At 44.3% G+C, this 13,493-nt stretch overlaps 1 protein-coding gene across 1 annotated transcript in view; it reads right to left on the bottom strand.

Annotated features, from left to right (window-relative positions):
• LOC137545245 (interferon-induced GTP-binding protein Mx2-like) overlaps window positions 1-13,493 on the bottom strand; it is a 101,762-nt gene that overhangs the window by 16,895 nt on the left and 71,374 nt on the right. The window contains exons 11-12 of the mRNA XM_068266365.1: window positions 12,894-12,970; window positions 9,846-10,070 (exon numbers count right to left, since the gene is read on the bottom strand). Coding sequence (XP_068122466.1) covers window positions 9,846-10,070; window positions 12,894-12,970 — 302 coding nt within the window. The remainder of the gene's footprint in view (window positions 1-9,845; window positions 10,071-12,893; window positions 12,971-13,493) is intronic.

Here is a 13,493-nt window from a genome sequence, read left to right on the forward strand (position 1 = left end):
GTTTGGGGAGGATGAGCGGCACCTGGGGTGGTAAAAACCAGGTGTCCTGTTGCCGATTTGCCTGCTGCGTAGCGCTGGGCTTAGCGGAGCTCCGCTTCTCTCACCCTTCCATGTAGGCGTTGGAGTTCTCTTACTTGTTCTGCTGTCCCGCTCTGTCTCCTCAGTCCTCACAGTGGAATGAGGAGAATGAGGAGACAGAGCGGGACAGCAGAACAAGTAAGAGAACTCCAACGGCAAATAGATATAAACGCATGGCAAAGGAGGTAGCCAAATATCTGATGCCAGACCTACACTCTATAGTGGCGGCAGCAGTGACGCAGTCTATATCCACCATCACCACAGAACTGCAGGCACATGCCTCGCAGCTAGCAGAGGTGGAACGCGTCGCCGCATATCAAACTGCGAAGATGACCTACACACTGCCAAAACACAGCTCAAAGAGGCCCTTAGACAGAATACTGCCTACCACTCGCGCATTGAGGACCTGGAAAATAGGTCCCGGCGCAATAACCTAAGAATAGTAGGCCTGCCGGAATCAGTTAAACCTGAAGACCTAAAAGAATTCTGTGAGCATACACTTCCAGAACTTTTGGCTATTCCGAATATATGCAAGACGGAAAGGGCACACAGAGTGGGCACACAAAAGCAGAGCAAAGCAAAAAACCTACCACGAATGGTCATGGTGAAATACCTGGACTACACTGATAAATCTGTGCTCCTCAGAGCCTTTAAAGAGACTCCGTAACAAAAATTACAACGTTTTTTCTACCATCCTACAAGTTCCTAAACCTATTCTAATGTGCTCTGGCTTACTACAGCACTTTCTACTATAACTGTCTCTGTAATAAATCAATGTATCTTTCCCCTGTCAGACTTGTCGGCCTGTGTCTGGAAGGCTGCCAACTCTTCTGCTGGTCTGTTATGCACTTCCCCCTCTATGCACACTTCAGTGTGTGAGTTATTTACATAAGCCAGCAGCGTGTCTGCTATCTTATCAGTGATAGAAGAGAGCTGGATAAAATTCCTCCTCTGTTAGGCTGTGAAAGTAGCTGGCTGACACATACGGAGGAATTACAGACAGGAAGAAAGGATCAGCCTCACAGCCTGTCACTAGTATTCAGTGGGAGAGAGCTGAAGGGGACAGAAGGTAAACACACAAGTGATCTCTTGAGATACAAAAGGAAGGGTGTATACAGGCTGCTTGTGTATGGATGTATTTTCTATGTGTGGACATGCTGTACATCAACCTACTTCCTGGTTTGGTGGCCATTTTGTTTGTTTATAAACAAACTTTTTAAAACTGTTTTTGACTACTTTTAATGCGGCGGAGAGCAGCGAAATTGTGACAGAGGGGAATAGGAGATGTCCCCTAACACACTGGTATGTTTACTTTTGTGCGATTTTAACGATACAGATTCTCTTTAAATCATCAGAGAATGCATTGGAATATCAGGGGATCAGAATACGAATCTTTAATGACTATTCCTTGGAGGTCTCACAAAAACGTCAGACCTTTAGCTCCATATGCACCTCCTTAGTAAAAAAAAATAATAAGATTTGCTCTGATGTATCCAGCAATCCTAAAAATCACAGACCCGGATGGGCAAATCCACATATTTAAGACCCCACAAGAAGCAGAGAAACACCTTAAACAACTGGCAGTAACATCGCCACGCAGGGAAAATGGCTCTCCTACACACTTACCTACTACTCCAGAAAATGGGAGACGGTCATCTACCCCGTCTTCACCGCATCAGACCTGACTTGCAGTCTCTGAGAGATCGGGGAACCTATATAAATAATGACTCTTCTGATAAGTAACATATTAATATAAATATACTCCCGCAATCCATACTGCTGCGGGCGTGTAAAGGCTTTGGAAGCGAGGATGCTTTATAGCTATGTTGTGGGGAAGAAGTGAAGTCCATACACAGAAAAAGTGCTTTACTGTTTATTATGCTATATGCTGTTTTTTACTGAGGGGATATGATCAGGGCCGGATTTCTGGCAAGGCCACCTAGGCCATGGCCTAGGGCACCAGAAATTTAGGGGCGGCTCAGTGAGGGGCAGTAAAGCTATTCTATGGAGCCATCCCTATCTACAAGGACAGCTTTAACCTTTGAACTATCTGTCCTGTACTTTTGTCATCCCTGCAAGACCTGTAAGCTCTGTCCTGCAGGTACAAATCAGCCTAACTCTCATGGTGACACAATGGGTACATCATTAAAGAGATGGCAAACATAACATAAAAGTTCTTAAGGAAAACATAACTTAACTATACGCATATTACTAAAATAGTTATTGTCTGTGGCATCCAATGATGGAGAGTAAGGAGAATTCTCATTGGGACACACAGAGATAACAACCAAACAGACGGTATAGTTGGCCTTGGGCGGTAAAAAGTACAAATCCGGCCCTGGATATGATAATGTAAGCCAGCAGTTAAAACATGTTTATTATCGCTCCTCTGTATGTTTGAAATGTTTAACAGTTATGGGGATTAGGGTCTCATCTTTCCGTCACCTCCCAACAGATAGTGAGAATGTGCCTGTATATGCAGAATATAGGGATTACCCGGAGGAGTCACTAACCGGCATACATAAAACCAAAGTAATAATAACATGACGATTAAACTTTGTTCCTGGAATGTAAAGGGGCTCAGGTCACCAATAAAAAGGGGCAAAATACTTAGACACCTCAAAAAATTATCAGTAGACATAGCACTACTCCAGGAGACACATCTCCGAACCGAGGAATTTAAATTTATGCAAAAGGGGTGGGTAAAATCTTGCTTCGGATCAGAAGCAGTAGGCAAAAAGGCAGGGGTCATGATACTAGTAAGCAAAGCAATAAAAGGGAAAGTGGAAATGATTCACTCAGATAAAAATGGAAGGTGTGCGGCAGTAAGAGTACATCTCCCGGGAGAAAGTCTGGTGATATACAATATTTATGGGCCTAATGACGGAAAAACCCAATTCTATAAAAAATTGACCGACAAACTACTGACAGAAAATACAGATAGGCTAATAATGGGAGGTGATTGGAATGAGGTAATGGACGTGGCTGAGGATACTAAAACAGAGAGGGGAGGAAACAGGAGGAAGAGTGTGGGGAAGACACCTCTAAACGGACTGACACAATCTCTAAAACTAATAGACGCCTGGAGATTCCTACACCCATGTGATAAAGAATACTCCTTCTTCTCTCCCCTCCACTCTTCCTTCTCACGAATCGACTACTTCTTTCTGGGACAGACCATAATAACAAAACTACAAACACAATCCATGACATAATGATTTCAGACCATGCACCGGTCACTATCCAGCTACTAGATAAAATGCCGACAGGCACAGACATTATATTGGAGGTTCCCAACATATGTATACGGTGACGACGAATTTCATCTCCTGATGCAAAATTGGTGGGGGGAGTATAGTATGGACAATGCGGTACACTCTGGAGATCCATTCCTATTCTGGGATACAGCAAAAGCGGTACTCAGAGGGAAAATCTTGGCACATATCTCATTAAAAAAAAAACAGGTCCATAAAGCTTACATGGACTCAATACACCAATTAAGAAAAGCATACCAAGCGTACCAGGTATCCCTTAATACAAATACTAGAATGGAGTGGACCAAAAAACAGACAGAAGTAAACAAATGGTGCACGCTCAGGGAAATGCAAACATTATCATCCAAACGCCATTTCTTCTTTAAATATGGCAATAAGTCGGGGAAACTGATTGCTGCTATGGCCAGGGGATCGCAAGAGTATGAATCTATCCTACAACTTAAAGACAAGGAGGGGAATTTAACCCACCACCCAAAAACAATAGTGGATATCTTCCGAAATTATTATGAGCAACTCTATGCCAAACCTTTGGATAGTAGCAATGAGCACATCAACCATTGGTTAGAAGATGCAAAATTAAATAGGATCAGTGAGCAAGACCTGGAAGATCTAAATGCCCCTGTCACCCCAAGCGAGATTATAGAGGTCATAAAATCATTGTCTAATCACAAAGCACCAGGGCCCGACGGATTCCCTGCAGAATTCTTCAAGATCTTAAAAGTAGAGGCAGCCCCCACACTAGCTAAAATATTTAATAAAATCCTAAAAGGGGAAGGCTACCTGAAATCCGCTAATGAAGCATATGTCAAACTTATACTTAAAAAAGGAAAGGACCCACTAGCCCCAGAATCATATAGGCCAATCTCCCTAATTAACCAAGACATTAAACTCCTAACTAAACTAATGGCCATTAGATTGTCTAAAATACTTCCCAAACTAATCCACCCCAACCAGGTAGGCTTTATAAAAGGACGCTCAGCAGTAAGCAACATTAGGAAAGTTCTAGCCATATTGGAGCACGTCAAAGCTTATCCCAAGACCCATAAGAATGCAGCCTTGCTTACAGGGGCGTAACTAGAAATCACTGGGCCCCCCTGCGAATATTTGGATGGGGCCCCCCCCATAGGTGCCAAATATTCGTAATGGGGCAGCGTTTCACTGTAAATTAATTGTAAAGTGGGCAGCATTTTACCAGACAATCGTAATGTGGGCCAGAAAATCGTAATGTGGGCAGAGTTCACCAGAAAATCGTAATGTGGGCCTTTAGAAAATCATAATGTGGGCAGAGTTCACCAGAAAATCGTAATGTGGGCACCAGTCACCAGAAAATAGTAACGTGAGCAGCAGTCACCAGAAAATTGTAACGTGGGCAGCATTTACCAGACAATCGTAATGTGGGCAGCGTTCACCAGAATATCGTAATGTGGGACAGAAAATCGTAATGTGGGCAGAGTTCACCAGAAAATTGTAACATGGACAGCATTCACCAGACAATCGTAACTTGGGCAGTGTTCACCAGAAAATCATAATGTGGGCCAGAAAATCGTAATGTGGGCAGCGTTCACCAGAAAATCGTAACGTGGACAGCATTCACCAGACAATCGTAACGTGGGCAGTGTTCACCAGAAAATCGTAATGTGGGCCAGAAAATCGCAATGTGGGCAGCAGTCACCAGAAAATCACCATGTGGGCAGCAGTCACCAGAAAATTGCAATGTGGGCATCAGTCACCAGAAAATCCTAATGTGGGCAGCAGTCACCAGAATATCGTAATGTGGGCAGCAGTCACCAGAAAATCCTAATGTGGGCAGCAGTCAGTCACCAGAATGTCGTAATGTGGGCAGCAGACACCAGAAAATCCTAATGTGGGCAGCAGTCACCAGAAAATCGCAATGTGGGCAGCAGTCACCAGAAAATCGCAATGTGGGCAGCAGTCACCAGAAAATCGCAATGTGGGCAGCAGTCACCAGAAAATCCTAATGTGGGCAGCATACACCAGAAAATCGTAATGTGGGCAGCAGACACCAGAAAATCGCAATGTGGGCAGCAGACACCTGAAAATCGCAATGTGGGCAGCAGACACCTGAAAATCGCAATGTGGGCAGCAGACACCTGAAAATCGTAATGTGGGCAGCAGACACCTGAAAATCGTAATGTGGGCAGCAGACACCTGAAAATCGTAATGAGGGCAGCAGACACCTGAAAATCGTAATGAGGGCAGCAGACATCTGAAAATCGTAATGTGGGCAGCAGACACCTGAAAATCGTAATGTGGGCAGCAGACACCAGAAAATCATGATGTGGGCAGCAGACACCAGAAAATCGCAATGTGGGCAGCAGTGACCAGAAAATCGCAATGTGGGCAGCAGTGACCAGAAAATCGTAATGTGGGCAGCAGACACCAGAAAATCGCAATGTGGGCAGCAGTGACCAGAAAATCGTAATGTGGGCAGCAGACAGAAAATCATAATGTGGGCAGCAGACACCTGAAAATCACAATGTGGGCAGCAGACACCTGAAAATCGTAATATGCCCCCCCCCCCCTGGGGCCCGCTCGGAGTTTTGTGGGTGCTGGAGGGGTGGCAGCATGAGGGGAAAGCCTTGCCCACAGTCGGCGGGGAGAGGGGTAGTTCCCCCCTCTCCCTCACCTCGGGGCTCTCCCCTCTGTGCTCCCCTCCAGCTCGTAAGTGTCTGTGGGGCTGTGGTGGGCAGCGAGCGGCGGGCAGATACATACCTGCTTCCGTGCGTTCCATCGGAGACTTCTCCCTCTAGCGGCTGACGTCACTTCCGGAAGTGACGTCAGCCGCTAGAGGGAGAAGTCTCCGATGGAACGCACGGAAGCAGGTATGTATCTGCCCGCCGCTCGCTGCCCACCACAGCCACTTACGAGCTGGAGGGGAGCACAGAGGGGAGAGCCCCGAGGTGAGGGAGAGGGGGGAACTACCCCTCTCCCCGCCGACTGTGGGCAAGGCTTTCCCCTCATGCTGCCACCCCTCCAGCACCCACAAAACGGCCCCAAGCGGGCCCCAGGGGGGGGCCGGGCCCCCCCGCGGGCGCAGGGGCTGCAGGGCCTATTCCTACGCCCCTGCTTGCTTATACTCGATGCTGAAAAGGCATTTGATGCCGTACAATGGAAATGGATGGAAATGACGCTCTCCAAAATGGAGTTTACAGGGGCCTTTATTAATGTAGTCCAACACATATATGCCACTCCTACAGCACGCATCCACCTGCCAGGTTTCATCTCAGCTCCCTTTAATATTTACAGAGGCACCCGACAAGGATGTCCTCTTTCCCCCATACTATTTAACATATCACTAGAACCTTTGGCAAGACTGCTAGATAAAATAAATCCAGGTATAGAAATAAATGGCAAAAGAATAAAGCAAGCACTATTTGCAGATGATGTAATACTGTTCCTCAACGACCCCTCTCAACAAATTAGAGGTATCCTGAACCTAATCCAACAGGTAGGATCTATGTCCGGATTCAAAATTAATACAACCAAAAGTGAACTAATGCCGCTAACCAGATTCTGGCCACAGACCTCTCAAAGCAGCTTAGAAGTCCAAATAACGAAAGGCCCTATCACCTATCTCGGTATAAAAATCAAACCGGATCCCTATTCCCTCTACCAACTCAATATTACCCCTAAAATTAAAGACGTTATAGCTCAAATTGAAGGGTGGTCTGAAATACCACTTAATATAATGGGGCGGGCCGCCTTACTGAAGATGGTAAGCTTTGGTAAATTATTATACCCAATGCAAGTTCTTCCACTCCTTCTCAAACATCAGGACATACAAAATCTAAATAGAGCATTCTCCCGCTTCCTTTGGAGAGGCAAAAGAGCCAGAATCGGCTTAACTAAACTGCATTCACCCAAAAATGTGGGGGGACTGGGAATTCCGGACATCAGAAAATATAATGTGGCCTGTTTGACGAGACATGTGAGGGATTGGGTGTCTGCCACCTCCTTTTTCACTAATTATACATTAGAAGCAGCTATAGCAGAACCATGGACACTAGTAGGGATCATGCACGCTTCCTGGTCTCAATTGCCAATCCGAATCAAACACAATATCCTGCTACGAGATACCATATTAACATGGAGAGAGCTATGTAAAATGCACCGCTTGCCGTGGAAAATATCTAGATTCATGACACTCTGGGGAAGCCCAGGCTTCGCCCCTGGAATGCAGCACGGAACCTTTATCAAATGGGAAAAGAAGGGACTGACTAAACTAGGTCAACTATTCAACTTAGACACACACAAGTGGAGAACTTTTATGGAAATCAGAAGTATGTATGGCATTCCTCGTACAGACTTCCTCATGTATGCACAGATCCATTCTTTTGTAGAATCCCAGGTCACTCATCTGCCAACTATAGCTACCATAAACTCTCTGGACACTTTCCTCAAACCTCAGAACAAGGATTTAACTCTATAGGCCACACAACGACACCTGCTACTTCTACAAACAAAAGAACACTGGAAAAGCAGTTTTGCATTCTGGTACAAAACCCTCCCGGACTCTCAAATAGAGGATGCCATAATAGAAGGCAATAACAAATTTAGAGAACTAGTCACAAATGAAACATGGAGAGAATCGCATTTGAAATTCATCCATAGGGCTAAGTACGCCTTCGACATAAAGTATAAGACACCCCCACCAGGATACTCACCTTATTGTCCAAAGTGTAAAGTGCCGCAAGCTAACCTAATGCACTGCATATGGCAATGCACAAACATACAGGCCTACTGGACTGCAGTTACTCAATTCATAAATAACATGTGCCATAAGCAATTAATCCTGGACCCGGTGTTCTGTCTCTTTAACTATGCTGCTCCTAATCCCAACCCATCAGACTGGACAAAAACCCCAACAAATCTAGCCCATCTGTGTGTTATAGCAGCACGTAAATCCATTTACAATAGATGGATATATCCAACTGCACCAACAATATGTGATCTCAAAGCAGAGCTCTTTGACCTCTTTGCCATGGCCAAAATAGATACTCTACTACACAAAGAAAAATGCTCCAAGAAATTCTTTAAATGTTGTAAACCCTTTATAATCCATAATTTCTCCAGAAATGAAATCACGTCTCTAATGGAACCTTTCCGCTATACATCCTGGTACGCCACAGAGGAACTCCTGGGAACCCTGGGACAATTAACACTACCTGCCAGGAATGATCCGGGCACAACTTGCTAAAAATAGTGTCAACACCCATGCCGGGGCATGGGGCCTAACCATCAATAAAAGAGGAGAAAGATGAGATAGTAGGGGATAGGGAGGGAATTAGTTAGGTGGGGAGGGAGGGTTCTTTCATGGGAAAGGCTTCTTTGGTTTTCAAGCCTATAAACATCATAGATAACTCTAACAGGCAAATTTGAACAGTGTATGCGCTAGCATGCCCCAATTAAAGAACATCTAGTTGACTATATGTAACTGTTAAGTAAACCTTTTATTGATAGCCCTTAAGGCAAAAATCTGCAGTCGCATTTGTTCATGTCATGTATAAGATGCCTGATCTGAACCTGTAAATGATAAAATTCAATAAAATATGTTTGAAAAAAAAATGGAGTAAACCTTTGTAAATGATTGCTCACCATGAACTTACACAGTATTAAATGTGACTCTGTTATAGAGTTACAAGGTAATTTACAAACCACACAGTATTTTAAACTATGAAACAGAGCAGGGCTAATGACTCTTTCAACTTCCCTGCAGTAAAAACTTACCTGAAGTTGTCTTTCACTGTTTCTTTGAAGTATAAGTGCCTGAGAAAACACAGCTGTAGCCGACTAAACTGATCGGAGAGCTCAGAGAAGCTCTTTTGCATAGATAACAAGTGAAGTTTCTTAACTCTTCCTGTACTGTACTGTAAACAGTATGAGTCTCATATCTGTGCTACTAATGTTCTATTTCTTAGCTGTACTACACATACAATGCATTATTTCATACGTTTATTTTCACTTCAGATTCCCTTTAAAGGAAGCATTAAGCAAAATTTTTTGCCCCATGATATACTTACTGGGGGCTTCCTCCAGCCTGTTGCAGCCGACATGTCCCACGCTGCATTTCTGATCTCAGACACCAGCCCGGGCTCCACACCATGTGCAGAGGCCAACCTCCTCTACTGCGCCTGCGTGAGCACAGCTGTCAATCAAGTCCACGTTGGCCGCAGTGTACTGCACAGGCCTAATAGTTCTGCGACTATGCAGTATGCTGCGGACGTGGACAGTAAGGACAACCTCGAGGTCGGCCTATGCACCAGCGGGGACCCTGGGCAGGCGGCTGTGATCGGGGATGCGGCGTAGGACATGTCGACTGGTAAGTATACCATGGTGCAGGACATTTTGCTTGATGTTTCCTTTAAGTATAGCTCAGCCTAAGAAATTAGCCTTCACCACTGAGTACTGCTGGTGAGTTTTGCTGGTTGGTTGAGACTGCTGGTTAATTGAGAATATTCAGGAGGAAGTCACCTTGAGATAGGCCTGTAGGTGGCATATGAGTTCATCCTTGGAAAGCTGAACCTGGTCCTGCTGCACTAGCAGACCAATTGTAGGGGTCGCTGCACCCCCCTCCGTCCTCAAAGCAGAGGAGTGCATGGAGTCCTGACAGTAGATAATTTTCTCCATTGTGAACTGCAGCTCGACTGAAGTCATAGCCTCCTGCTCTAGTAAATGGGAAAGTCCTTCAATTTTGTCCTGTAAACACAAAAGATACACAATGTAGTAATCACTTTAGGACATCCATATTAAAATATATTGCTTTTCCATGAACACTAGTTTATGACACACACAGTACATTTTTACTCCAGTCTTGTGCGATTTGACAGCGGACACCTGAAATGAATGAGGAGCGATGCTGATTGGCTCCTGACCACTAGGATTCCATCAGTGAGGTAGCTAGGGATTATGGGGCCCCATAGCAAAACTTTCATGGGGCCCTCAAATGTAGGCACTCATGAGCAATGTCACCTGCCCCTACCTTATGGATATGAGTTAATTTTGCAATTTACATTCTCGTGAAATCTACACTGCACATAGTCCATGGGCACTGAGACAAAGTCGGTGGATGGATGAACACAAGAAAGTAATAAGTGAATTACTAATGACTGAAAAGTAATTGGTGAATACATTAAGTACCACCTGGGCCCCCTCTGCTCCAGGGCCCCATAGCAGCTTCTATGGTTATTACTACGCCCCTGGATCCCATACTGTAATTATCACTTTTTCTCTCAACTACTTCAGTGCCAGCAGTTTCTGGCTTCTTAAAGACCAGAGAGCGCTGGTACAACAAACAGTGCCTACCGATGTCACGCCGCACAGATCTGCCTCTACTGTTGATCGTGCCGCTCTCCCATCGCTTACGATCACTCACTCTGCTATCGGGTATGACAGCAGAGCTCTGTGAGCCAGTCAGGAGCAGATTTCATTGGCTCCTGACCCTGTGATCAATGAACCACATGCAGAAAGCAAGAGGGAGCAGATGAGAAAATCTGCCCCTTTCTGCCTTTCAAAAGTCAACAATATTGTTGAATTTTTTTTAAGACAGGCACCACAGGGGCGGGAGGCAGCAGAGTAGAGAACGGCACAGACGGGGCAGCAGGTATGGGTACCGTAACGGCACATACCTAACCTTATATGGTCATGCGATCCCATCTCTCTATTTAGCATGTAAAAAACACTGCAACATACATGAGATTCCTCTGACATCAGCTCTGATCCTTGCTCCTATCTTGGTGGTCTGCGGCTCCCCAGCCCTCAACACCTCTGCATAGTGGTATAATCTGCAGAGCTTTTTAACACTTGCTCAGGGAAACAGAAAGGAACTTCAGATAATATCTTAGTAGGACTAGTGCTAAATTTAACTGTGTTTATCTCAGGTCATGTCACTTCAGGTATCCTTTAATTGGCCAACAGATGCCAAACTGATTAACTGGTGTTGAACTGATGCCAAACTTATGTCAGACTGGGAAGAAACAAATGTTGAACTGCAGTCCAGAACCTCAGTCTTTCCAGGAGCTAAAAGAGCTGATATTAGCACAATGTAAGCAGTGTAAGCAGGAAAAAAGAGATCTGATACTAATAGAATATATATACTCGACTATAACTCTAGAAATTTAGGTCTGGCTCCCCATAAAAAAGTATAGGGGTCGACTTGTACTCGAGTCAGACCTGAATTTCTGACTCGTAGCCATTCCCATTTGCACCAATTTATCCAGTGGTAAGTGACACTTTCTTAATAAAGGAAATGCCAAGAAAACACAGATCTAAAAGGCCTGGCCACAGCCAGGGCCAGCGCTACCATTAAGGCAAAGGAGGCAGCTGCCCCAGGGCCCCAGAGCTTGTAGGGGCCCCCAGTGGCTACAAGAGGAAAAAAAAAATTTTCAAATCGGCCTTATAGTTTTTGAGAAAATCGATTTTAAAGTTTCAAAGGAAAAAAAAAACACATTTAAAAACCTGCCGACTTTAATGGTTAATAATAAATCCACCTTAAATGCTAGAAACCCTAAATTTGCAGGATATGTTAAGGAGATCATTAGGAATAAGAGGAAAAAACAATTTTTCAAAAAGATCTTAAAGTTTTTGAGAAAATTGATTTTAAAGTTTAGAAGCAAAACAAGTATAGTTTTAAACGGTAGTGTAATTTTACATGCATCAAACGAAAGCGCAATAAATTTCCTGACGGGGTTTCCAGGGGGTCTATACGCAGCCGCAGCGCTTTGGCCAGGGATCGCTATACAGCCGCAATATGGCTGTATGAAGATCCCTGGCATTTTTTCCTATTTTCCCAATTTTTTTTTATGTTTAGAGTGTGGGAATTTAAAAAAAAAAATTATGTAGGGTCCCCCCTCCTGAAACTTTTTAACCCCTTGTCCCCCATGCAGGCTGGGATAGCCAGAATGTGGAGCTCTGACCGATTGGGACTTCACACTCTGACTATACCAGCTGCAAAAAAGGTCCCCTAATGCCGATTTTTGTTCCGGGGTATATTTTGGGGGGCCCCCCAGGTTTATTTTGCCCTGGGGCCCCATTGTTGCTTAAACCGGCCCTGGTCACAGCAATCAATAAGGAAAAGGTAGCGGGGAAGATACTGGGTTGCAATGCTTACTATGGAGGGGGAGTGGATAATTGCTACACTTGGGGCCTGGAGGAGCTATTGGCTGCACTTTAGGGCCAAGAGAGGTTAATGGCTCCTATACTGTATGCAGTGCAGTCATTACCTTCTCCTGGTCCCCAAATGCAGCCATTAATTCTTCCTGGTCACCAATGTGCATCCAATAACTTTGCTGTGGAGACTTATACTTGAGTAAATAAAAATTCCAGCTTAGGAGGTTCAAATATTGGATTCAACTTACAAACTAGGTTGACTCGTATTATATAACTACAGGAGATTTCCTTTATGTATGGTGTCCTAGAGATCTCTTATAGGCAGGAATATTCTTTTTAACCTATTCATAACAGTATTAGCCATTACTTCTGGTGAACAGAATGACTTATACTTTGCATTTCAGAGGCTCTTACCACAGCAGAAGAATGCAGATTCTCAAACTGATCAAAACATTTTGATGCTTCATTCTTGAAACAACGTTGGACCAAGTCTACAGAAAGCAAAATAATACAAAATAAGCATTTACTTTCTGCAGTACAGTATCATTATAAAGATAGCTGCAACCATTTAAAGGAAACTTCACGAGAACACCATTCAATTCATTTTCAGAATTAATAGCAACCATCCCATCATCAGATTATTATCAACTCTCCTCTCCCATTGATTGACTTGTTCCTCCTCCTTATACTGTACATGAATTCTATTAAAAGTTTAAACTATTTAAACTGTAGCGAGAGGTATATGGTGGCTGCCATATTTATTTCCTTTGAAGCAATACCAGTTGCCTGGCTATTCTGCTGAACCTCTGCCTCTAATACTTTTAGCCACAGACCCTGAACAAGCATGCAGCAGATCAGGCGTTTCTGACATTATGGTCAGATCTGACAAGATTAGCTGCATGCTTGTTTCTGGTGTTATTTAGACACTACTGCAGCCAAATAGATCAGCAGGGCTGCCAGGCAACTGGTGTTGTTTAAAAGGAAAAACATATGGCAGCCTCCATATACCTCTCC

Source organism: Hyperolius riggenbachi, chromosome 2, assembly GCF_040937935.1.
Source record: "Hyperolius riggenbachi isolate aHypRig1 chromosome 2, aHypRig1.pri, whole genome shotgun sequence".
Lineage (NCBI taxonomy): Eukaryota > Metazoa > Chordata > Amphibia > Anura > Hyperoliidae > Hyperolius > Hyperolius riggenbachi.